We start from the raw sequence: 27663 nt of genomic DNA on the forward strand, positions 1-27663 counted from the left end.
CGGTTCTGGGAAAGAAAGTTGACTTTTGTAGTACTGTCGAAGATGAAGTGGAGAAGATAATGCCATGAAGCAATGAAATCCTTTACTGTAGCGTAGAAGGAGGCAAAAATCGTAAAATTGACTAGTGACCAATTAGAGCTGGAAGGACACTAACATCCTATATTTTACTCTTATAAATGAAGTAACGCCAAGTGAGTTTTTTCTAAGAGAGCAATACCCGCGCTTCTGTTAAGAACTGTCAACCCTTGGAGTGCGCAAACCAGCCTCCACCAACCAGACGCCAGATCCCAGATTGGCCGCCCGAGTCGCTCTAGCTATCGTCTCTATGGTTCGGGGAATCTCCTGGTCGCAGCTTGACCGGTCCGGCTTTTGCGCGTGCGCGAGCCCGGGCACGCGCCCGCCCTCTAGCAACTCCCAGACCCCGCGGGTGGGAGGGGTGGGTCTGGGAACGTTGCGGCGGCCGCGGCCGCAGCCCTAGCACCAGCACCCAGGGCTGTTCTAGGCTAGCCTGTGCCGGCGAGTCCTCCGCCGCCTGCTCCGGCCGCGACTACCCGGCCCTTAGATGGTGGGTCCGGAGGATGCCGGAGCCTGCTCGGGAAGAAATGCCAAGTTGTTCCCGGTTCTGGCGCCGGAGCCCGTGGGCCAGGACGGAAAGATGATCCGGGCCACGGGCGGCTTTGGCGGAGGCGTCGGCGCTGTGGAGCCGCCCGAGGAGGCTGAGGAGGAGGAGGAGGAGGAGACGCCGCCTCGGCAGCTGCTGCAGCGTTACCTCGAGGCAGCGGGGGAGCAGCTGGGTCCGGGGCTCTGCTACTGTCCCCTCCCCGCTGGCCAGGCCGTCGCCCCGCCGCCCTCGGCAGCCCCGCGTTCCGGCGCTTGCCCGCCGGGATCCGGCTCCAAGCACCGCGGCGCGGAGGCGGCGGATCCTCGCGCTCCGCGACACGGAGGCATGACCAACGGGGACTCGGGCTTTCTGCTGGGCCAGGACTGTCGTGACCTGGAGGAGGCTCGAGGGCTGGCTCGCGCCGGCGGCCCGGAGTCGCGCCGCCCCTATCCCTGCGGCCGCCTCCTCCTGGAAGGGCCTGGCGACGAGGGTGCGGACGGCGCGGACAACCCGTCCGACTGGGCCGCGCCGCTGGAGGACCCACTGCGAAGCTGCTGCTTGGCAGCCTCGGACGCTAGAGAGTCGGAGGGCTCGGGCAGCGGCTCAGGGGAGAGCCCCGCCGGCAGTGGCGGCGAGGACTTGGAGCCGCTACGAGCCGGCGCCGGGGCTTCCGAGGAGGGCGCGCCCCCCTCCAGCTCGGCCGGGAGGACTAGTGGGGGTGTGGGCGCGGAGCCGAGCCACGGCTTCCCTGACGTCCACTTGAACTCTCGGAACACGTTCGAGGTGAGCCGCTGCCAGAGCCCCGGCGACCACTTGCCATCGGTTGGGCCGCCGGTGCCCTCGCCTGCGGCAGAGCAGGGCCCTGCAGGGACCTCGGCCCGGGCTCGACGGAGTGGTGGCTTCGCCGACTTCTTCGCCAGGTACAGCGCAGGCTGCGCGGGGCCTGGGGCGGGGCCGGGCCGGAGCCTTCCGAGAGCTGCTTGGATGGCTGCCTCCGTGCGGCCCCCGCGCGTCGAGACTTAGCTTTGATTTGTCACTAGAGGAAAAGGAACTGGGTCGGCTTTGTGTTTCGGGTAGGAGAAGTTGGAGCTCTATGGAGAGCAAATCTTTCTGTCGCCCGGAGGCTGTACATGCATTCACACCTGGTCTCTGTGTATTCAGGTCTGACCAACCTGCTAGTGCTCTATCTGCGCTTGTCTCTTCCAGAAAAACATAACCTGGGCCCCGTTTTCTTTCTTTGTTTTTAAATATTTATATTATAAGGATTTGGATGGGCCGGGGGTCAGGAGAGGCCTACAGATTGTGGTTGTGAAAAAGAAGGGAAATCATTTTGCAGAGCTGTTTATTTGCGTGGAGTCTAAGACCATTCAAGTAGTTTGGGAATTCTTGAAAGTAGAAGTGGTTGTATTTCATAATGTTTAGTCATTTGTTTCAGTGGCCTTTACTAAAATACAGTTGGTTTGGTGTTTAGAATTAGATACCAACCTGTTACGCCAAATAACTATAGTTCTGTATCTAGGAAGGCCCTTTTTTCTGCTTCTCCTAAGTGAGCCTCTTTTTTTCCCCCTACTGTGTGACCATAATTGTTATTTCTTATTCCTCTTTTATTGTCTCATTTCCCCTTCTTGTTTAAATTTACAAATAAAAGTTTCTTAAATCAAGGGTGGGAAATCCTGCTATTGCGTTACTCATAGAACAAAATATATGGTAGTGAACTCTGTAGTTGCAAAAATATATTTAAAAATTGTAGAGGCAATTCTAAAATGTTTCAGTGTGAGTTACATTTATGTATTTGTGACACATTGTGCCCTTCGGTGTTCATATTTTGATGTCAGGTGTCAGGCAGTTTTAGACCAGGAAAAGACCTTGGAGATCACCAATTCAACCAGAGTGCCCTGTGTGCTTCCTTTGTGCCAAGCATTAAGAACAGATATGATTTGCACAATGGTCTCTGAGGTGAAGGTGGAGTGCAGGGTAGTGAGGATTAAGTTGGAAAACAGATACTTGTATCTGCATTGTAATTTATGAATAGCAACAAGGAAATTATATTAGGTAGAAGCTTTCATCTTAGCAGTAGACAGAATATTTGTCAAATTAAAATTTTCCTTCAAATTGTCTAATAGGACTTTTATTAATATAGCTTGATGACATTTAATGACTATAGTATTTATACTATGTACTGGATTTAAAGTCAGAAACTTGGGTACCCTAAAATTAATTTCTTTAAAAATTTTCCTTAATTGAGATGTAAGTGTCAAGACTCCAGAAGTCATTGCTTCCTTTATATGATTTTCTGGGGGAAAGGACAGAGTCAGAGGCACAATTTTTGTTTTAGTATTTAGCTAAAACCGTAACTGGATTGTAAACACATTAGAGGCAAGGACTGTGAAGTTTTTTTAGTCTGAATCTACAAATCTAACACTGGTATAAATCCTACTCAGGTAAGATTGAATTGGCAACATTCATGGATTCCTTTTGTTATTCTCTAGTGAGTAATTTGGAACAAAACCTCCATCTTCAGATAAAATAATCAGAAATAACTTTCTTCTGTGTATAGTTGTCATTCTCAACTCTGAAGCTCCTGATGAGGGCTTTTCTTGGGATTGGCTTGTCCTAGAATGAATTCTTCTTGGGTGCAGCTTCTACTCCTGATTGAAGTTTCAGATGAGGAAGCTCACTACCTAAAGAAGTTCAGTTAGCTAGTTGTGGACTGGGATGAAAAGTTGGCTCTTGATTCTCTTTCCCCATTACAATCAGTTACCACCTCTGTTCATTTTATGACTCTTTTTCTCTCCCACCTATTTATCCTTTCTGCTGCCCTTCTCTTTCCTTTCTCACTTCATTTTCCTTTAACTGGGCAACAGTCTATAACAAACACATTTTAAAAATAGCTTCATGTGTCTTTTAAATAAAGGGGGGAACATTTTATGGCAATTCTTACTACAAAGTATTGTATTCAGTTAAGACACATAATTGATAGGAGCTTCATTGACTAGAGTAGGAATCATGTAGGAGATACAGGAATTTGTTTAGGATGGGACTGCTCTCATTTTGGAGGGCCTCTGTGGTCATTTCCTGCTTCCTTTCCTTCCTGATAAAGAGAGCTCTATTTCAGTCCCTGTTGAGAGCTTGCTTCAGCTTCACATGGGTACCTCTCTGTGTTTATAATGACTTTGTTGTGGGAGCCCTAGCAGTAACCTTTCCTCAGACCCTTGACCCTTTCCTGTATTTCAAAATTGAAATTCTAGATGGGTACTACTACTTCCATGTTCACTAGATCAACAGTGAGGAGTAAGAACTTTTTTGAAATCTCTTATATTTCTAGTGTAGCCTTTATTCCTCAAGGATCCCTTTATTTCTCTTTCTTAAAATTTAAGTAGCTTTAGGCTGGGTACAGTGTTGCGTGCTTGCAATAGCAGCAATTTCCGGAAGCTAAGGCAGGATTGAGAGTAGCCTTGACAACTTTGTGAGAGCCTGTCTCAAAATAAAAATTTTGAAAAAGGATTGGGGGTGTGGCTCAGCGGTAAAGCATGCCTAGATTCAATCCCTAGTATCAGAGGAAAAAACAAACAAAAACCCAGCTTTATACCATTTTTATGGATCCTCCAAGCAAACTTGTGTCTTTTTTATTTGGTGGTGGTAGGCTATACTGAGAATTGAACCCAGGGCTTCCCCAAAAGGTTAGGTAAGCACTGTACCACTGAGATATATCTCCAGCCTCTTTATTTTATTTGAAACAGGGTCTGGCTAAGGTACTGAGACTGGCCTTGAAATTGCAAGCCTCCTTCCTCAGGCTCCTAAGTAACTGAGATTACAGGCAAGTGCCACTATGCCTGGCTAAATTCATATCTTGTTTTCAAACATGCTTTGAAATAGAATGGCTTATTTTTGCACACACAGTAGTAGACCTCAAATATTTACTGGCTAAATATTACAAATGTGATCTGAGTTAAAAGAGCATGCTTAAAAATACAGGATGTTTTTTATCTGTTAAAATGAGAGGGTTGCCAGAGATAGAACTATATCCCCTTCGACTCTAAATTCTATGTTGAAAACATTTTTCCTAAACGTTTAACTCTACCTCAGAGTAATCATGCTAAACATCAGTAATCTTTGTTTAGTTTCTCATGTGTAGATTACCAGCTTCAATTAACTAGAATTTAAGACTTACCTTCCAGACCATGAGTTACTTCTTGAAGGTTGCAATTGTTCCGTATTGGAACAATAGTTTCTAGCATTTGATATACTGGAAAATTACCTGAAAGGACATTAAAGAAATTAAATTCACTAATCCACAACCTACACATAGTTAGATTCAGGAGGCCTGCTTTTGGCAGGTGAATTTGTATTTTTTTTTTTTTTTAGAAAGTTGTCCCCAGTTGATTTGAGCTATCAGGTAGGTTTTTGTGACTTGAGGATTTAGATACCTTAATTTTAGGTGGCATCTTCAAATTATAGGATGGTAGAGTGGTTAAAAATGCTGGTTCTGGAGTTAGATTGCCTGGATTTGAATTAATTTACAGGTGTGTAATTCTGGACTTCTTTGGACCTTAGGCAACCTTTCATAAAAAGTTGTTATAGGATTGTCATGAGGGTTAAAGAGTAATATTCTAAGTGCTTTGTATTTATTGTGAGAATTCAAATGTTATAATTCAGACTATAGCAAGAGTACCATAATCTTTTCCCCAACTCTATCACTGAAATCCACTGATTTAAGAAAGAGACTAGAATGAATGAATTTTTTTTAACTATCTGAGGAAACATTTCACAACTTGTGTAGTAGACTTTAAAGCAAAATTTTTACATGGGATTGGTTGTGTGTTAAATTGGATTATCATGTAGTGATATAAAATTTCCAGAAGTTATGAAGCTTTGACTAAAAAGCAAAATTGAGAAGGAACTGAAAGAAAGGAATGTTGAGAAAGACTACAATATTTATATTTTTTATTATTTTAAGGGACTTTGTAGACAGGCAAAGCCAATTTTTCAGTTTAAGTTCATGAAATGTTTAACTTGGCTTACTCACACATTTTGTACTTACTATGTTGTGGTGGGAAGTTTTTGGGAAAGAGTGGAAACATTTGGAGATTTTGAGGCAATACATCTGTTATGCATCTCTAAATGTATTCAGAAAGGGAAAGCAAGTTCTTTTTGAGGCTGCTTATTTCATCCTGCAAACTGTTAGCTACACCAAGAGTCGTCCTCAAATAGTTCTGGTTGATAGGTGCTTATACTACACTACAGTGATTCTTAAACTTTAGTTTTTAAAATTACTTGGAAGGAGGGAGAGTTATTAAGAATGCAGGATGCAAATTCCCTGAGGTCTCACTTTTGATTCAGTAGATCCTTGGTGGAGTCCACCAGCAATCTACTTTTTTTTTTTTTTTTTTTTTTAATTACTGGGAATTGAACCCAGTAATGCTTGATCACCAAGCTGAATCTCCAGTCCTTTATATTTTGAGATAGGGTCTCACTAAGTTTCTGAGGCTGATCTCAAACTTTGGATCCCTCCACTATACCTGGAAGGAATCCACATTTTTTTTCCCTTTGGTACTAGGGATTGAACCCAGGCACGCTTTATCATTGAGCTATATCCCTAGCCCTTTTTATTTTTCATTTTGAGACAGGATCTCCCTAAGTTGCTTGGGGCTTTGCTTAATTGCTGAGGCTGGCTTTGAACTTATGATTCTCTAGCCTTAGCCTCTGGAGTCACTAGAATTACAGGTATACCTCACCACACCCAGCATGAAATCCGTATTTTTTAAAAGCCTCTTACACCCATGATTCTGTTGCAGTTAGTTCCTGGACTGTAGTCATTGAAATACTGGCCTGTTAATGCAGATTTCTTCAGATAGTTGCTAAAAGAAGGTATAATACACATTTATAGCTTACTTTGCTTTATTGATTTAAAATCAGGTCATATTTAGGTCCTGTATTATTGATGAATGTAAACAGAGGTACAGTAGACCAGATAAATCCAAATATAGCAATATTTTGCGAGCCTTTACTAGATTGAGAATTGATGTCTGCCTAATAAAATCTTAACTTCCTTTTTATTAATGGAAGGATTTTATTCTTTTTATGCTGTTTAGACCACCATGCTTGCCTGTTCTGTGAAAAGTTTTAATGTGCAAATTCTTCTTTCCAGGTCCCTTCAGTGTGGCATTATAACTCTCTACCTCTATTACAGCTTACAAAAAAGGTTAGGGATGGGGATATAGCTCAGCTGTTAGAGTGCTTGCTTGCCTCACACACACGAAGCCCTGGGTTCAATCCCCAGCACCAGAAAAAGAAAAAAAAAAAAAAAAAAGGTTAGTTTCCCTTCTTTTTGCTATTAGTTGTAATTCTTTTCCATGCCTTAAGAAGTCTTTCACATTGCACATGACTTACTCCCCTTCAAAATTTGCTGCTTCAGCCTTTCTTGAACTTCTTATTTCTGTGGCTAAAAGAAAAGAGGGAAACCCATGTGACTGTCTGGGTTTTCAGCAGGCTCTTTCCTGCAATTAAGAGAAGTTTATGTTAGAAAACCAAGCTAGCTAGTTTGAGAGTGATCTTGATAATGTGTTTAACTTACCTTTAAACTTGGGTTTTCAGTTTCTTTTTAATTTGAATTTTATGCTGGATATACTTTTTTGTGTGTTAAAAAAAATATTTCTGTCTGCTTGTCTCTAACCCCGCAAGGATTAAAATATTTAAATTTGGAAATGAACATGATATTTTAAAAATCAAATTATGTGCTATTTTCTCATATTTTTTAAATAGGGTTATATATATTACCCATCATACATTGGGCATTATTTAGAATTTCCATATCTGGTTTTCATCTAGATTGTTGGTAGCCATTTAGTCAAGTAGGAAAAATACTTTTTTTTTTTGAAAAGCAAGACAAGGAATGTATAATAAGGTAGTAAGAAGATGATAAAGGGGCTGGGGATGTGGCTCAAGTGGTAGCGTGCTTGCCTGGCATGCACAGGGCATTGGGTTCGATCCTCAGCACCACATAAAAATAAAATAAAGATGTTGTGTCCACCGAAAATTAAAAAATAAATATTAAAAAATTCTCTCTCTCTCTTTGGAAAAAAAAAGAAGATGATAAAGAAAATTTGAAGGATTGAATGTATGGTTAGAAATAAGAGACGCTGTTTACATTGAGTTTGAAGAGGGTTGCATAACAATAATTGCTCCAGAGAATGAATGTTAGGTAGAAATTAATACTTTGGCTTGTGAGCTTCAGAGTGTTAGTACAGATTATATCTTTCAAATTTTTCTACTCTGGGAGCTGGGGTTGTGGCTCAGCCATAGAGCGCTTACCTAGCATGTGCGAGGCCCTAGGTTCGATCCTCAGCACCACATAAAAGTAAATAAATAAATAAAGTATTTAAAAATGTATTTCTATGCTGCCTACCTCAATGCCTTTAGGGATATTTCTTTTTTAAATTTAAAAAAATTTTAGTTGTAGATGGACATAATAACAACATAATAACATAAAATAAACAAAATTTATTTTATTTATTTATTTTTATGTGGTGCTGAGGTTTGAACGCAGTGCTTCACACATGTGCTAGGCAAGTGCTGTACCACTGAACCACAACCCCAGCTCCTTTATGGATTTGTCTAACCACTTCTTTTAAGGTATTTTTCAAGCCTCTTTTTCTCTTTTAAAAAAATTTTTTTTTGTAGTTGTAGATGGACAGAATGCCTTTATTTTATTTGTTTATTTGTATGGGGTGCTGAGGATCAAACCCAGTGCCTCATGCATGCTAGGGAAGTGCTCTGCCACAAGCTACAGCCCCAGCCTCAGCCCCAGCCTCTTCCTTTTAATGTTCCCATCATTTCATAGCTTTTTAAGAGGCCATCTTGTGCAACTGGAATATTTTGAATGATAGGTTGTCTATATGTAAAGCTTAATTTAGGCTCTAAAAGTTTTAGGTTGGTAGTAGTATAGATGCAGGTGTTTAAAAGTATATGTATCAAAAGTTAAGATAACTAAAATATATAGTTGTGCACAGTGTGTACTTACTGAAGTTCTAGTGCTAAAATAAAAGGAAAATTTCTCATATAAGTACCATGGTAAATCTGGCTAACAGAATTCAAATTACTTCTACTTATGAGGAAAAAATTCATTACCAGAAAGAAGATATACTACATAGAAATGTAAGTTGTTGTTGTTGTTTTCCCTTGGTACCAGGGATTGAACCCAGGGATGCTTAACCACTGAACCACATTTTCAAGCTTCTTTTCTTATTTTATTTAGAGATAGGGTCTTGCTGAGTTTGTTTATGGTCTCGTTAAGTTGCTGAGGCTGGCTTTGAACTCGAAGTCCTCCTGCCTTAGTCTCCTAAGCTTCTGGGAATACTGGTGTGTACCAATGCACCTGGTGGAAATGTAAGTTATTGAAGTATTTATTTATTTTTCAATACTGGGGATAGAACCCAGGATCACTCTACCACTGAGCTATATCCCTAACCTGAGGGTATTAATTGTTCTTTATGTTCAAGCACAGTGTATCTCTAATTTTTGTGGTCCTAGTTGGCTCTTTAGAGTCAAAAAGAACAAGTTATGTCTTTTACATGATCACCCTTCTGAAATCTAAAGATTGCTGCTGAACCTTGTCTTTGTTTTTGGACCCTCCCAGCTATGCATATGCAGTCCTTATCAGCTAGTTTACAATTTTCTTTCTATTCATTTAACAAATGCTATTGAGCCTTATTCTGTATAATAGACAATAAGGAAATTAGATAAATAAAACATTAAAAAGAAGAATATGGGAATGGTGGTGCATACCTGTAATCCCAGCAGCTTGAGGGGCTGAGGCAGGAGGATTGGAAGTTTGAGGCCAGCTTCAGCAACTTTATGAGACCCTAAGCAACTTAGTGAGACCCTGTGTCAAAATAAAAAAACAAAATGGACTGGAGGGCTGGGGTTGTAGCTCAGTGGTAGAGCGCTTGCCTAATATGCGTGAGGCACTGGGTTCAATGCTCAGCACTACGTAAAAAAATAAATAAATAAAAGTTATTTTTAAAAAATGGTCTGGAATGTGGCTCAATGTTTAAGTGCCTCTGAGTTCAGTCCTTGGTACAAAACAGAAGTGTGTGTGTGTGTGTGTGTGGGGGGGGTTTTCTATATAAAATCAGTACTTACAATATTACCTGATTAGTGTTATAAAAGAGAATACAAGGATGCATCAACACCCAGATGTAGTGATTAACTTTGAGATTGGGAGTTCTGGAACTCTTCACAGTAGATCAGATTTGAGGAGGGTTTGGGTTGGAATGGGGCTGACAATAGGACAGGCACATAACAACATATACAGGATTGTATGTGAAATAGCACAACACTTTTTGGTACAGCAGATTCACATCAGCATGACTGATCTTAGGGAATGGAAGTAATGTCAAAAAACTGAGCAAAAGGTTAAAGCTAAATTTTATATGGCAGAACTAAATAAATTTGATTTATTCAGTGGGGGTGGCAATCTATGGGACTTAAGGAAAGACAGAATTGAATTATGGAATAGTGACTCTTGTAGCAGTGTAGCAGATGATTTGGTAGTTGAGAAACTGGGCCCTGGAGACAGTATGGAGACAGTAGTTAATGAGTGCTTGTCAGTCTTCCTGTTAAAATGGTATATCCACATAGTTGATGTAAATAACATCAAATGAAAATTTCAATCTCTGTCAAAAAGGGTGACAAATAAATTGAGAGATTTATACATTTAATCAATAGCCTTTTCCTGAAGCATTAATGAAGGTAAACTTAAAAACATGACTTTTCAGGAAAGTGAGATGATATGAAAATGGATATTCCTGTGAAAAATCATGCTTATATTTTGTAAGGAATTCCATAAATGGGGAAGAGTCAGAATAGTTGCTAGACTAGGTGTTTTGCTGTTATGATCAGAAAGGCAACAGTGTCAGGGAAAACTGTGAAGATGCCAAGCATAGTGGTACATGCCTGTAATTCCAGGCCGAGACAGGAGGATCATGAATTCAAAGCCAGCCTCAGCAACTTAGCAAGGCCCTAAGTAACTTACTGAGGACCCTGTCTCTAAATAAAATATAAAAAATGGCTGTGGATGTGGCTCAGTGATGAAGCACGCTTGGGTTCAATCCCTTGTACCAAAAAAGAAAACCCTGAAAGTACAAAGTTATTGCAAAATCAAGTCTTTTCGTACTGTGTACAAGCTCTATGTGGCTTCATAAAAGTGGATTGTGATAGTATTCACATTAGCCATTTTTTGAGGATTGAATGAGATAAAGACAAAGTATGATGTTTCCATAATTACATGTATATATGTAAGTTTCTTCCACTTATTTAATTTTTTTTCCCGGCAATGCAGGTGATCATACCTGCTAGACAAGTGCTCTACTATTGAACTACACCCACAGCCCCTGTTTGTTTTTCTTTTCTTTTCATGAGATGGGGTCTTGCTGTGTTGCACAGCAAACTCCTGGGCTGGGGTAATCCATCTGCCACAACCTCCCTGGGACTACAGGTGTGTGCCACTGTGCCTAACTGCCTCCCTACTTGCTACTTCTATGTTATAATTTCCAAAATATGTTTAGTATCTGTCTTAGGGAGATGTTTCTGTAAGAAAAAGAGTAAAGTAAGATAGGACTGTTGGAGGGGAGTCAGAGCTGAAACATAATAGGAAGCCTGATAAGCACATTTAGTTGTATATTAACTACAGTAAGTGCTCTAATATCCCAGGTATCTGAGGCAAACAGTTATAATGTTTTAAAACTTGAGATTTGTATAAATAGGACTAGCTGATTTTACCTCTGGTACTCTTTTGAAAGGTTAAATTAAGCCATAGTCTTGGGGTTCACTGCCCTTAAATTGGGTCATCTTTAGTAGATCTAGCTATTGTCATTTGAGTAAAGCCTAAAACTTTTTATTTAGGGTGTGTTTGCAAACACCCTGTATTTAAAGATCTAACATACATAGATTGTGGTAAAAATAGTTGAGGCAGCTATATATCTTTTAACAAAATAATAACACAGCAGCTGTAATTGGCAGTGTTATCATATGTGTTGAATTTTGTTTAATAAATATTGCCTTAATGCTATTGCTAGTTTTGAAGTAAATATTTCCTTTAGTTTACCTAGTTAGCCATTACAGATTACTCTCAATTTCAGTAGAACTAGATGTGTCTAGCTTTTTCTTGAACTATTTAATTCTATGGTATTTTATTCATAGCCTACATTTTAAATTTGTTCTCATATATATATATATATATATATATATATATGTGTGTGTGTGTGTGTGTGTGTGTGTATAAATTAATTAAGATGCATTAAATATACATATATTTTTTGGTATTGGGGATGGAACCCAGGGCCTCATACATGCTAGGCAAGCACTTTACCACTGAGCTACACCCGAGCCCTTATTATTTTTTATTTGTGATAGACTTTTACTAATTTTCCCAAGCTGGCCTTAAACTTGCAATCCTCCTGCCTCAACCTCTGAGTAGCTGGGATTATATGTGCCCACCAGGAGCAGTTTGTTTTTGTATTTTGTTTGAAAAGCCATAACCAGTGAGAATTAGTTTTCTCTCTTATATATTTAATACAAACCAACAAGAAATAAAAAAGTGAATCTCCTCAAAATAGTTTTTATTTTATAAAAATGAGTCATTTACTTATGGCTTTTGGTTTGACATAGTGCTAAAAGATGTATAAGTTTAGTTTGTTAATTATATTGGCCATCATGTTTTAAAAACTGTTAATTGGAAATTCAGTTTTTGAAACCTGTTAATTTTTTTTATTGTGATAAAATACAGTTGCTATGGACTGAATTTTTGTGTCTCCCCCCAAATTCATGTGTTGAAACCCAAATCTTCAAGGTAATGGTATTTGGAAGTGAGACTTTTGGGAGGTAATTAGGTTTAGATGAGACCATGAGGGTAGGACTATAATGAAATTAGTATCTTCATAAGAAGAGACCACGGAGAGCTTGCTTCAACCTCTCCCTTCACAATGTGAGGATTCAGCAGAAAGGCAACTGTCTGCAAACCAGAAGAAAGTCATCACCAGACACCACCAACTCTTGTTGCACCTTGATCTTGGACTTTCCACACTCCAGAAGTGTAATAAGTAAATGTCTTTTGTGTAAGTGCCTCATCTATGATATTTTGTTATAGCATTGAGAGCTAACCATATTACATGCATTTTAACATAAAATTTACCATTAGTGACATTTAATGCATTCAATGTTGTTGTACACCATCACTACTACCTAGCTATTCATGTTTCAAAATCCCAAATGGAAATTCTGTACCCACTAAGCAGTACATCCATTCCCCTCATCTCCAACACCCTCCTCCTTCCCAGCATCCACTAATCTGTTATCTTTCCCTATGAATTTGGCCTATTCTGGATATTTCATATAAATGGAATCATACATTTATGGCCTTTAATGTTGGTATCTTTCACTTACTGTATTTTAAAGCTTCACCCATATTGTAGCATCAGTACAGCATTATTTTTTATTGCTGAATAATAGTTCATTGTCTGGATACACCACATTTATCCATTGATGGGCTATTGGGTTGTTTCTACCTTTTGGTGGTTATAAATAATGCTGTTAGGAACAAGTTTTGTTTGAATGCTGGTTTTTTTTTTTTTTTAAATTTTGGGGCATTATGCTCAAGAGTGAAATTGTTAGGTCATGGTAGATTTATGTTTAACTCATTAAGGAACTGCCAAACTGTTTTCCATAGTAGCTGCCTATTTTACATTCCCACTGGCAATGAATGAGAATTCCAGTTTCTACCATTGTCACCAACTTGTGATTTTCTTTATTATTTTAAAAATTATAGTCCTAATGAGTGTGGAGTGCTATTTCATTGTGATTTTGATTTGAATTTCCTTAATGACTGATGTTGAGCATCTTTTCATTTGCTTGTTGACCATTTGCATATCTCCTTTGAAGAAATGTCTGTTCAAATCCTTTGCCCATTATTTATTGGTCTGTTTGTATTTTTTCATTTTAAGGAATATGAATTCTTTTTAAATTCTGGGTGCTAAACCCTTATCAGTTAGATAATTTGTAAATATCTTCTATGGCTTATCTTTATTTTTTTATTGGTTGTTCAAAACATTAAAAAGCTCTTGACATATCATATTTCATACATTTGATTCAAGTGGGTTATGAACTCCCATTTTTACCCCGTATACAGATTGCAGAATCACATCGGTTACACATCCACGTTTTTACATATTGCCATACTAGTGACTGTTGTATTCTGCTGCTCTTCCTATCCTCTACTATCCCCCCTCCCCTCCCCTCCCCTCCCCTCCCCTCCCCTCCCCTCTTCTCTCTCTACCCCATCTACTGTAATTCATTTCTCTCCCTTGATTTTTTTTTCCCTTTCCCCCACATCCTCTTATATGTAATTTTGTATAACAATGAGGGTCTCCTTCCATTTCCATGCAATTTCCCTTCTCTCTCCCTTTCCTTTCCACCTCTCGTCCCTGTTTAATGTTAATCTTTTTCTCATGCTCTTCCTCCCTGCTCTGTTTTTAGTTGTTCTCCTTATATCAAAGAAGACATTTGGCATTTGTTTTTTAGGGATTGGCTAGCTTCACTTAGCATAATCTGCTCTAATGCCATCCATTTCCCTGCAAATGCCATGATTTTGTCATTTTTTAGTGCTGAGTAATACTCCATTGTGTATAAATGTATGGCTTATCTTTATACTTTCTTGATAGTTTCATTAGATGAACAACAACAGTAGAAAGAAACCTCTTTTTGTATATGTTTTTGCTACTGGAGATCAAACCCAGGGCTTCACACATGCTAGACAAGTGTTTACCATTGAAACATCTTCAATGCCTTTAAAAATTTTTTATTTTGAGATAAGCTTAAGTTGCCTTGAATTTGCAATTCTCCTGCCTCAGCCTCCCAAGTAGCTGGGATCGCAGGCGTATGTCACCATACCTGGAAGAAAGAAACTTTTCATGTTTTTTATTTATTGTGGTACTGGGTATTGAACCCAGGGACATTCTACCACTGAGCTATATCCTCAAGCTGCCCCACCCCTTATGTTTTTATTTTTTAAAATTTGAGACAGGATCTCGCTAAATTACTGAGGCTGGCCTGAAACTTGGGATCCTCCTACCTCAGCCTCCAAAGTAGCTGGGATTTTGGCATGTGCCACCACACCCAGCTGAAGAAAACTTTTAAATTTGGTGTGAATACAGTTCTAAGGAAACAAAATGTTCTATTCTTCCCTGTTCATACTTTGTATTTTTTCCAGTTGGAATGAGTTGTCTGTCATTCACCTCCTTTCTCTAAACTCTGTTTAAATCCTCCCTTGTTCATTCAGCAAGTATGTTTGAGCACCAGCTATATTCTCTGAAAGAAGGAGCTAGAATCAGTTGTTCTGGTGAAGCCAGTGGTGAGCATGTTGTAGACATAAATTGAAACACTGTGGTGTGATGTTTTAAGAGATCAGTGTCACATAACTTCCATGCAGACATGGAGGTCAGCATTATCAGATAGGTTGTATCTAGCTGTATTATCCGAAGGTTGTCACTAGAAGGTCTAAGGTAGATATATAGATTGATCACATTGAGGAACTAGGGGAAAGCACAGAACTGTGAACTATGTCAAGGACGACTGAGCCCTACTTCTGTTTTGAGAAAGTTAAACATATTCAAAATGGATGCCAAGGCGACAACATAAAATTTCAAGAATTCACTACATGGTATAAACAAGATTTATTCCTCTGGCACTGAATCTGATTTATAAGTCTATCTTAAGGATCATTTCGGTATTTTATAGATGTTAGGGGAGGGTATGACTTCAAAGAGATAACATGAGGAAGTTTTTTGGGGACTGATTGAAACTGCTTTGTATCTCAGTTGAGGTGATAGTTATACAATTCTATACATGTGGTAAAACTTGTCAAACTATACACCGGAGGAAAAGCAGTCTGTTTTATTGTGTCAGTTTAAAAAAAATAAAATATTAAGTGAGGGCCAGGCATTATGAATATTATACAAATTCTGTTCTTATTATGTTTATAATTTGAAAATAGCATTCAGATCAGTATAGAAGTAAGATAGAAAGTATTGAAAGAAAACAATTCATAGAAGTGGCTCAGAGGAGAAAAGTTCATTAATATAATGGCTTACCAGACTGTGCACTCTTCCATTAGTGCACTTTTCAATAAGACACTGAGTTTGAGGACAAAGGTGATTTTTTTTTTGTAAGACCCCACCAAATTCTGATTTTTGTTCATGTGTGGAAGCATAGCAGTGGGATAAAATGGTGAAAACAGAGCTTACACTTAAATGTATCCATTATGTCATAGGGCTTACATTTTAATATAGAAAACAGCAGTTACATAAATTTCCAAAATTGTTTTGGCTATTCTATTTGCTTTGCTTTCCTATTTCAATTTTAGAATCAGCTTTTCTCTGTATAAAATAATTCTTGTTAATTAGTAAGTTGGAGAGCTTTCACATCTCTATTATGTTGAATCTTTTAGTCCTTTAACATAGAATACCTGTACATTTATTTGGGTCTCTTGATTTTCTTCATTGGTGTTATGAAATTTTTAGTATATATATCTTTCCATATTTAGGTATAATTATATCTCAATATTTAATGTTTTTAGAGCTATTGTAAAAGATGCATTTTTTTTAAAATTTCAAGTTCCAATTATTCATTGCTAATACAGAAATAGTATTGATTTTTGTATGGTTGTCTTTTATCATGTAACCCTGCTAAGCTTATTTATTAGTTCTAGGAGCTTTTTGTGTAGAGTCTGTGAGGTGACTGTGGTTAGTCATGGTTCTACAAATGTGGAAAAGATTTTTTATTTTTCCTTTCCAACTTAAAAGCTTTTTACTTAACTTCTTATCTTATTGCACTGTCTACGACTCTCACTATGATTTTTGACTGGGAATGTCAGAACAGACATTATTACCTTGTTTCCAGTCTAAGTATGATGTTATCAATATGGTAGTGTTTTGTTTTTGTAGATGTCCTTTAGTAAGCTAAGGAACCTCCATTCTTTTCCTAGTTTTGGGCACATGCCTGTAATCCTAGCAATGTGGGAGGCTGAGACAGGAGATCATGAATTTGAGGCCAGCCTTGGAAATTTAGCAAGATCCTATCTCGAAATAAAAAATAAAAGGGCCTGGGGGTGTAGCTAAGTGATAAAGTGCCCCTGGGTTCAATATCCAGAAACATCCCCCCACAAAAAAAAGGATTTATGATGCCATCAAATTACTTTGAAGCATCACTTGATATGGTTATGTGGTTCTTCATCAGACTGTTAATATGGTTGGATACTTCAAATGACTTTTTGAAGTTTTAAATGAGCTTTGTATTACCTGGACAATCCTCACTTGGTTTTCTTGTTTTTCCTTTTATGTTTTGTGAGATTTGATTTGATTTTTGCTTAATAGAAATTTAACAGCTTTGTTGAGACATAAGTTATATACCATACAACTTACCTATTTAAAATGTTTATTTGATGTTTTAGCACATTCATGGAGTTGTGCAGCTAACACAACAGTCAATTTTAGAACATTTCTGTCATAGTAAAAAGAAACCTTATGCTCATTATAATGATTAAGTACATGTGAAGTTATTTTACTTTCCTTGTAAATAGAAATATTAGCATAGATTCTGTTTTATTTATTTTTAAGGAAGCAAATTTTTATTATAGTTTTAATTTATATTTATCTGATTTTTTTCTGTATTTTTATTGGTGCATTATAGTTGTACATAATGGTGGGATTTGCTACATAGTCATACGTGCACACTTAAGGAAGTAAATCTTTTTTTTTGCATTACAATTCTTAATACACGCATATACCACAATTTATCATATCTCTGTATACAAGGTATGTTGACACCAAATTCAAATCTTCATACATGTATTTTGTATATTTTTTAGATGTTGATGGACCTTTATTTTATTTATTTTTTTATATGCAGTGCTAAGAATTGAACTCAGTGCCTCACACATTCGAGGCAAGCACTCTACCACTGAGCCACAACCCCAGCCCTATTCTGTTGTGTTTATATAATATCTTACATCCTGGTGATTGGGATATTTTCTCCATATTCTCCTGATATGTTCTTGTTGTTGCTTGTGTGCCTGTCCTAAAAATTCTTTCTTTCCCCTTTTCTTCTCCTGGTGGTTTCTGCCTTCCTTTTGAATGTCTTCAGTCGTGAGATTGGGCTTAAATCAATATAGATTCTCTTCATGAAGCAATCTATCTATACATGGCATAATAAGTATGTAGCACAAAAGCAATTGTGTTTTATTTAGTTAACTCTTTTGCCTTTGATTTTATTCTATTTTTTCTCTCCTGCCATAAAAGAAGTAAAGATCTTTATTAGTAAGGTATTGCCTGAAACTTCTTACCTTTCTTTTTTTTTTTTTATTGAATATAAGGGTATTTAACCACTGAGCCACATCCCCAGCCGTCCCCCCCCTTTTTTTTTTAAATATTTTTTAGTTGTCAATGGACCTTTATTTTATTTATTTATATGTGGTGCTGAGAATCGAACCCAGTGCCTCACACATGCTAGGCAAGCGCTCTATCACTGAGTCACAGCCCCATTTCTTCCCCAGCCCTTTTTAAAATTTTTTATTTTGTGATGGTCTCACTAAATTGCTGCAGCTGGCTTTGCAATCCTCCTTCCTTAGCCTCCTAGCCGTTGGGATTACAGGCATGCACCACTGTATCCAGCCAGCCCTTTTTGCTGATGTGACACACTCAAATGTTATTCTGGAGGGAGAAGAAAATAATTTTTGAACTGTTTAAATGTAGGCATTTTAGCAATGTATAGGATGGAAGAGGTTAGAGACAATATAACTCTCTTGATTATTGTATGGAGAACAGGAACAAGAGGAATATGATTAGAAAGGAGAAACTGCAAGAAACCTGTCTCAAACACTTAATTAGTGGTGTGACATTGGCAAGTGACTTTATGGGTTCATCAGTCTTTCTAGGGAGTGGCAAGGTAGTGCATTGAATATGAGGAGAGTTCGATGAAATCTATAGGCATCTGCCCAAGAAAAATGTTTTTATGTACATTGTTTATTTCAAATTGTGCATACAGTTTGAGGAAGCTTATCAACTGCCTCTCTAGTTCATTAACTCTTTTTTTAATATTTATATTTTACACATAGGTGGACACAATGTCTTTATTTTACTTTATTTATTGCTGAGGATCAAACCCAGTGCCTCATGCATGCTAGGTGAGCGCTGTACCTCTGAGCTACAGCCCCAGCCCCTCATTAACTCTTTTTTTTTTTTTTAGATTGATGTGATTTTTTTATACCTTTATTTAATTTAATTATTTATTTATTTTTTAATGTGGTGCTGAGGATTGAATCCAGCACCTTGCACATGGTAGGCAAGTGCCACAGCCCCAGCCCCCCTCATTATCTCTTGATGAAGAACCTTTGACATGGGTACGATCTCTGGCAACTCTAAAATACTATAAAAATTATGATCTTTTACTTTCAGCCTTATAACTTCTGTTTTTTGACAGAATAGGTAATATTTAATTCTCTCCTTTTTAAAAATAGTTCTTATCTCTGAAAATAGCCAGGATAGCTAAGTAGGGCCTATTAAGTAAAAAAAATCCTTATTCTTTTTAATTCTTATGATTTTAATAGTGACAAAGTCAAGATTCAGAAATAGCATGAAAAAGAAAATTCTTGGAATTAAAAAAGTCCTTTTTCTAGAAAAAAAATATTATGTGTGTAAGTAAGCTCAAAATCTTTTTCAAATGAAAAATGATTGAGGTTTGGAAAGAATGTAAGTAATATTTGTGCTAGATCTTTAGCCAAAATACCAAGGGTAGTGAACACAGTTAATTTTAAAGAAACTGTACTTACACTTCTTTAAATTAGTTATGTAGTCGACTGTAGCATCCCATGGCCACTTGTTAAATGTTTTCTTTTTGGCTTTCAGTTCTTTTGGGAAATTTAAAAGAACATTCAGAAAGTTGATGAGTTTTCAGTGGTCCAGTTCCCTCTGAAACAGTTTGGAGGTCAAGTTATAATTTCTAATTTTAAAAAACTGATTTAATCTTTTATCAAAGTTGTCTGCTTCTTTGTTTCCTATCCCTTTTTAAATGTAGAACTCTACTGAAGTGCTGACTAGAATTCCTGTAATTACTAAAAATTTAAAGGTCATGTAGATGTAAAAGTTAAGCAACTCTTTGTTTATTTTGGCTAGAGTTGATATTATTGGCAGTAAGAAGATTCAGGGTTAGGTATTTATAGTTTTCTATAATGTCAAATTTCTCAGTTTGAGAAATTATGAAATTTACATTGCTTTGTCTCATTGAGTTTGCCAATTCCTAGAGGCCCAAGCACTGAAGATTCTGTTAACTTAAGAAGTCATGAAGCCAGGCATTATCATGCACACTTGTAATCCCAGTGTCTTGAGAGGCTGAAGCAGGAGTGTTACAAGTTCTAGGCCAGCTTCAGCAACTTAGTGAGACCATCTCCAAATAAGAAATAAAAAGGACTGGGAGTGTAGCTCTGTTGGTGAAATGCTCCTGGGTTCAACCCCGAGTACCAAAAAACAATAGCAACTCAACAAAATGAAAACACACAAGAAATCATGAGCAGAAAACTTGCATGATATAAATAAGTTTTGCCCCTCTTTGGCCAGCTTTGTCCTTTAATAAGGTGTGGTAGGCAAGAGTTTTGAATCTTATATGCAACCCTTTTTTAAAGCGTGGCAAAAGAAGTGAAGAAATGTTAGAAAATTGTAAATAGACACAGACATGCGAAGCAAACACTAGCAAGTATTAACAAGCTAGAGACATTTTATCCAACCACCCAGGGAGAAGGCAAGGAATGGTTGCATTACTGGATCTTTTGTTTTCCTCATTCTCACACTAATGTTGATTTTTTGTTTTTTTTTTTTGGGGGGGGGTCTTGTTTTTGGTTGGTTGGTTGGTTGGTTTCTTTCTTTCCCTTTGTGTTTTCAATATTACAGAAACAAGAAGCTGGTATTGTTCTGTAGCTGGTATATCTGATTTTCTTAATTTCTTTTTGCTAAAAATATTGGAAATTAATGGAGAGAATGGAAGATGATACGTTTGTGTGTGGATAGGTGTGGATATGAACATGGTGTGTGTGTGTGTGTGTGTGTGTGTGGAGTAGAGGATGAATTTGAAGGTGGGAAAATGGATTAACACTACCATTCCCTATTCTCTTTATGTATTGACAAGATGTATTCCAGGGTGAAAAAAAAATGTGATGGTATGTACCTTTAGTCCCAGCTACTTGGAGCTGAGACAAGAAGATGGCTTGAGCCCAGGAATTTAAGGCTAGCCTGGGTGACATAGCAAGATTGCTGTCTCTAAAAATTGAAAAAGGAAAAGAAAATCATTAGAAAACACATAGTTGTTTTTAATATCTCCAGCATATCTGAAGCAATAAGATACTTTTAGATTTATAAAAACTTTACTGGGAATGAGGCTCAGTGGTAGGTAGTCCTCTTGCCTGGCATGTGTGAGAACCTGGGTTCAATCCTCAGTACTACAATAAAATAAACAAAGTAAATAGGGGTAGAGATATAGAGTACCACTAAGTTCAGCCTTCTGTACAAAAGTAATGAAATTTATTAAAAAACAAACAAAAACTTGACCATTAGGGTTTAAGGAGGACTAATAAATAACACTGTATTACCCCCATCTGAATTTGTAATCAGTTGAGAAAAAGACAGGAAAATATATGGGACCTCAAAACATCGGCTCTAGTACAGATAACATGGATCAAAAGACATTGCTTCCACATGTGGCTGCAGTATGCCTTCTGATATTTAACCTGAATTGAATTTACCTAGTCAGTCACTAGCACAGCAGGCCTTTCCTATGGGAATGGAGGGCATTCCCATTAGTAAGAGAAATCCTCTCTGTTGTTAAGCAATAGTGCCTGCCACCAAAATTCAACACCTCAGGTGGAGACGAATAAGGGTGGGGGAGAAGCTTAGAGTGTCCCTCTCTGCTTCTCCCAAAACATGAAGACTGCACTATAAGTGGGACCTCTTCCCTCTATCACTGCCATATAAATTGTATTCTTACTGTCAGATTCTATCTCTGGAATCCTGAAAGAGTTAGATTCTTTCTCTTGGTGTGCACACTTACACACATTTGGTTTTTTTGCTGATATGTCTTTAGTGTTGATTTAAATTTGAAGAAATTTAAATATCTTGGAGGATAGAAGAAAGGAAAAAAGGTGGGGGCATGTCTGTGTGTGGGCGCGCGCGCGCGCGCGTGCGTGTGTGTGTGTGTGTGTGTCTCCAGTTTGAAAATGTGATAAGAGGTAAACTAGTCTCATACGTTTATTTGCATTGAGATCTCAATTTTCCAGTCTCCTAACTGAGAATTAAGGGACAAGGGATGGAGCATAAGAACAACAAGAGTCTGACACAGTTTTGGCTTATTAATGTGCCTTTTCATTATGTTTCCTCTAAAGATTTAGTAAGGTGGTGATGCTGTTTTATCAATTTGTAACAATGTTTTAAAAATTCCTTTTTATTGCCTATGCATGCCATTTAGCTACAGTATGTTATAAACAGTTTTGTCACAGGGGATAAACTGAAAATCCAATCCAGAGTTTCTTAGTGGCATAAGAAATTAATGTAGAACAATATCTGATGGCCTTTCTTAGCAATTGGATACTTGTGGGCTTATACTTCTTTTATGGAGTTTCACTGCAGAGTAGTTTTGTATTTAAGAATATACCATAACTAAACTTTTCCATTTCTTTGTCAATAGATTTTTGGATCAAGAAAGTTTTTTTGCTCTTTTGAGCAATGTTTCCTTGAATATTCTTATATATGTCTTTAGTACACATTTCTAGGACTTTCTCTAGGGTAGTAGCTGGATGTTAGGGCATGCAGCTGTTCAACTTTATGATCTAGAAACAAATGTTATCACACCAATGTAAAATTCCTAACAGTGTTCTCCCTCTAAACATACTATTACCAGATTTCTTAGTACTATATATACATATGAACTGTTATTCTGGTTTTAGCTTATGAGCTCCGTTATTACTTATGAGGCTTTTGATAGATCTCTCTGTTTGCCATTTGTTTTCTCTCTTTGCACAATATCTGTTAATAGCTTTTATTTATTTTATTCTGTTAGTCTGTTTTTTATGAAAATAATTACTTGGAGTCCTTTTTATTTTTCTCTCTATATAGGTTAAATATCCCTTATTTGAAATGTATGGGGGATAGAGTTATTTCAGATTTAGGAGGTTTTTTTGGATTTTGAAGTAATTACATAGACTTTACCAGAAGAGCATTCGTAGTCCAAAAATCTGAACTGCTCCAAAACTCAAAGCTTTTTGTGTATCATGTAAGTATTGAAAAGATTTTAGATTTGAGAGCATTTCAAATTTTTAAATTTTAAATTAGTTGTGCTCAGTTTGTGCTAATCTTTTGTCATTTATATGTGTTAGATTTTTTTCTTCAAATTTATATCTTTTTATTGTATCTATTAGACTCTTATTTGAACAGAAGTCCTTAATCAGGTTTTTAAAAGATGAGTGCTTTGGGGTCTTGTTTTCAGGTTCTTCACTTCTGTGAGATTTTAAGAAAAATTCTGTTTGTTTTTAAAACTTTTTGAAGTTTACCTTTCATTTGTAAGTATTTGATACACTGGGAATTGACTCTTATGTGTGATGTATGGTAGGTATCCAATTTCATTTTCCCTTATATGGATAGCTGGAGGTCCCAGAAGATCATTTATTAAATGATTTTCCTTTCCTCATTGATCTGCATTGCCACCATTGAATAGAAATGCAAAGGTGCATGATAGTGAACGTGACAAAAGACCACCTTTGGGCATTGTCTATTCTCTCTGATTGTTACTTCTAATAGACTTGTATAGTATAGCTTTATTGAGGTATAATTTATATAGCATAACATGCACTATTTAAATGCATAATTCAATGATTATTAATAAAGTTATAGAATTGTACAGACATCACAACAATCTAGTTTTAGAATATTTCCATCTCCATAAGAGATCCCTTATGCCCGTGTAGTCAGGACCCATTACTACCCTGAGTCTGGAGTAACTGTTGATCTAGTTTCTGTCTCTGAAGATTTTCCTTTCTTGAATATTTTTTTATAAATAAAAATATGCAATATGTGAATTTATATATCTGGCTTCTTTCACTTAGCATAACTTTTTGTTGTTGATGGTGGTGCTGCAAGGGCCTCAAGCATGCTAGGCAAGTGTTCTATCACTGAGCCACATCCCAGTCCACTTAGCATAATGTTCTTGAGTTTATCCATATTGTAACATGTATCAGTTGTTTTGTTTCTTTGTTGCTGAATAGTATTCCATTGCATAGATATACTGTATCACTTGTGTGTGTGCTTGAATGTCCAAGAACTTAAGGTTGAACCTGGGGCCTTATACATGCTAGGCAAATCATTCAACATCAGTTTTTCTCTTGGGTAGACACCTAGACAGGGAATTGCTGTGTTTTATGTTTGTCTGTTTATTTGTTTTTGTTGTTGTTGTTGTTATTGTTTGGTACTGAGTATTGAACTCAGGTGCTTAACTACTGAGCCATATTTTCATCCCTTTTTTTAGTATTTATTTAGAGACAGGGTCTGCTAAATTGCTGAGGCTTGCTTTGAACTCTCGATCCTCATGCCTCAACCTCCCAAGCCACTGGGATTACAGGCATGAGCACCCAGCATGTTGTATGAACTTAAGAAACTGCTAAATTGTTTTCCAAAATGGCTGCATCATTTAACATTCCCACTAGCAGTGTATGAGGGTTCTAATTTCTCCACACTTATTACTGTATTTTTTTTTATTATTATAGCTCTTTTTTTTTAAATTTGTAGTTCTTCTTCAGAGTGTGAAGAGGTATTTCACTGTGGTTTTGATTGGCATTTCACTAATAGTATTGTGCATCTTTTCATGTAATTTATTAGCTTTAATATATTTTTTTTGGTAAAATGTCTATATCAGAATTTTCGCTTTTTAAAAATAGCTCTTTGGGGGGGGGGGGGGCGTAGTGGCACTTGCCTGTAATCCCAGCAGTTGAGGAGGCTGAGGCAGGAGGATCATGAGTTCAAAACCAATCTCAGCAATTTAGTGAGACCCTGTCTCTAAATAAAATACAAAATAGGGGTGGGGGTGCAATCCCTGGTCCCCCCCCAATAGCTCTTTTTTTTTTTTTTGGTACACCAGTCTGTAATTTTTAATTAGAATTAGCTATCAAAGACATTGCACCTTTCAAGTCTGTGACCGAGCTTAACAATGTTTAACAGTAGCTTTATTAAGTGAATGCTTGTAAGTACTCAACATTAGATTCAATTTACTTCACATTTGCAAGTACATTATTAACAATCCTTAAATATTTCAAATCAACCAACTTAGAAGTACAGGAGGCTTGCCCTCAACTCTTCTGAGGTGACATGAAAAATGAAAGCAGCCTAGAACTTCAGTTCAAAGTCTCTAACCAACAATCACTAGATCATCACTGGTGAACTCATACGAGGGAACTTCAAGGTTGAGAGGCGCAGGCCCCTTCCTGATCCTGCCTGATGCATCATAGTGTGACCCATGGCAAGGGCAGTAATAACCACCAAAATCTCCTGCATTTGCAATGGGTACACAACCAAGATGAGTACAAACACCTATCAGGATAACCCATTCAGGTTTCTTTACTCGATCCAAATCATGCTGTGGGTCCCGCAACTGGGACATTTCAACAGCAGCTTCCTGGTCAATCTCCTTCTGGGTTCTGTGGCACACAAACAGGGGTTTGCCTCTCCATTTGAAAGCCATGTTCTTGCCTTCTGGAATATCGGACAACTTGATTTCAATTTTCGACATGGCCAGTACATCAGCAGAAGCACTCATGCTGGAAACAAACTGGGAGACAACATTCTTGGCGGCATATGCAACACCCACAGTAGCTGTTGCAGTCACCACATAGGAGAAACCTTTTCTAGCCTCGCTGCTCTCTTTTGAAGACTTTGTGCTATCTAACACTTCAGAGCGACGATAGTCAGAGAAATCAGGCACTTTGACATCCGTGTGGAATAATGAACAGAAGCAGGTACATTGAGGCCCACGCAGGCGACCAAAGGCCGGCCCACGGCCTGGCCACTCAGCGACTCCCGGCACAGGAAGGGTCGCTTCACGTCCAGCACAGGCGGCTCCAGGGTGGCGGGCACTGCGGCCTGCACCAGAGGCCGCAGCGCACCCGCCACCCCGCGGGACGTGGCCGACAGGACCGGTGCAAACGGGCCTCCCCCAATAGCTCTTTTATGAAACTGTAAGAGTTCTTTATATTGTTGAGTTGGCAGTATTTACTTATTTTTGTGATGCAAGTATTTTCTTTCAATATTTGGCTTATCTTTGAATTTCTTATCATATTTTATAAATTGTGGTAGCTAGGTATGGTGGCATGCACCTGTAATCCCAACTACTTAGGAAACTGAGGCAGGAGGACTGTCTGAGCCCAAGAATTGGAGATAATTTGAGCAACACAGCTAGACCCTGTTTCAAAATGATGACAATTTAGAAAAAGGAAAATATGGTATTGTGGTAAAATAAGTACAGCATAAAACTTGGCTACTTTAGTCATTCTGAAATATACAGTTTTGCAATTCAATGACATTAAGTAATTCACAATGTTGTACACCATCACCATTATTTACTTGCAGAATTCTATCATCCCACAGGGAAACTCTTTACTCATTAAGCACTAACTTCTTATTCTTTTTTCCAGCTCCTGGTGACATATATTATACTTCCTGTTTGTATAAATTGCCTATTCTAGATATTTCACATAAATAGAGTTACAAAATACTAATTCCTTTCTATATGGCTCATTTGACTTAGTACAATGTTTTTGTTACTGTTCTGTTTGGTTTTTGGTTTTGGTACTGGGGATTGAACCCAGGGGCGCTTTACCACAGAGCTATATCCTCTCCCTTTTTATTTTTTATTTTGAGACAAAGTTTTGCCAAATTTCAGAGGCTTGTCTAGAACTTGTGATCCTCCTGCTCATCCTCCCAAGTCAGTGGGATTATAGATGTGCCATCACACCCAGCAGCAGTGTTTTTAAGGTTCACCCATATTGGGAGTTCCGGCTCCCGGAACCGTCCCGGAACCGCCCTGGCTCAGGGCTGCGGAGCCTGCGGAGGCTGCTTCTTGGACCCTGCTACTATCAGAGCATACACCAAACACTAAGCAGCCGAATTCCGGCTCCCGGAACTGAGCCCGCGGGGACTGCTTCTTGGAGCTTACACTTATAGGAGCTTACACCGAGCATGGAGCGGCCGAGTTCCGGCTCCCGGAACTTCCCTGGACTGGGGCTAGGAGCCCGCGGAAACTGCGTCTCGGTCCGGGTCCTGCTGAGGGCCGGTCAGGACTCACCCGTTGCTTTGGTTGCCCGGCAAGGGGAACGAAATGCTGCCATTCGCATAGGATACCAACATGGCAGAGATCTGATGTCAGCAGAAAGCGGCGGAGGAGAGATCTTCATCAATACCAGCGGTGACATAAGCAGTTGGTCTCCTGGTAGGGGGGGTGAGGCACAGTCACCCGAGTCTCCTCAATTTGTCCTCGAGCCAGAGGGGAGGAGCCGGGCCGCCGCCAGCGCCCGGAGCAGGCCCAGCGGCTCGCCAGCGTGGTGACTGCGTGACCCCAATTGGAGAGGGGGCGGAACGGAGCCGCCACCCACACCCGCCAGGTGGGCAGACCCGCGACCCAGTAGTACATGGGCGTGGTAGGAGGGGCAGGGCAGAGCCGCCCTTCGCCCTTGCAAGGTAAACAGACCTGTGACAGCCTGGCGGGTCAGGCCCAGTGGCCTGCCAGTGTGGTACACACATCACCCCAACTGGAGTAGGGGCAGAGCAGATCCCTCTCCCACGCCCGGATCAGGCCCTGCCGGTGTGGTGGTCACGTGACCCCAATTGGAGTGGGGGCGGAGCGGAACCGCCACCCTTGCCCGCAGGGTGAGCAGACCAGTGATCAACCTGCAGATCAGGCCCAGGGGTCCGCAGGCGTGGTAGGAGGGG

At 38.8% G+C, this 27663-nt stretch overlaps 2 protein-coding genes across 5 annotated transcripts in view; one reads left to right on the top strand and one right to left on the bottom strand.

The window, feature by feature from the left end:
- The first annotated feature begins 425 nt into the window (after positions 1–425).
- Positions 426–27663, top strand: part of Tbc1d12 (TBC1 domain family member 12) — an 87798-nt gene continuing 60560 nt past the window's right edge. Inside the window, exon 1 of one of the 4 annotated variants that reach the window (XM_058581100.1) lies at positions 426–1521. In XM_058581100.1, coding sequence (XP_058437083.1) covers positions 563–1521 — 959 coding nt within the window. In that variant the 5' untranslated portion in view covers positions 426–562. The remainder of the gene's footprint in view (positions 1522–27663) is intronic. The other 3 variants (XM_058581099.1, XM_046450134.2, XM_058581103.1) reach the window with 3 other exon arrangements.
- LOC124096316 (cytochrome b-c1 complex subunit Rieske, mitochondrial-like) lies at positions 24884–26225 on the bottom strand. Its single transcript, XM_058581362.1, is given in 3 exon segments — positions 24884–25677; positions 25680–25911; positions 26199–26225. Coding segments are annotated over 3 exon segments (849 nt in total). The 3' UTR covers positions 24884–25087.

Source organism: Marmota monax, unplaced genomic scaffold, assembly GCF_021218885.2.
Source record: "Marmota monax isolate L192 unplaced genomic scaffold, Marmota_monax_Labrador192_F-V1.1 WCK01_AAM20220418_F8-fsc00004, whole genome shotgun sequence".
NCBI classification, from domain to species: Eukaryota; Metazoa; Chordata; class Mammalia; order Rodentia; family Sciuridae; genus Marmota; species Marmota monax.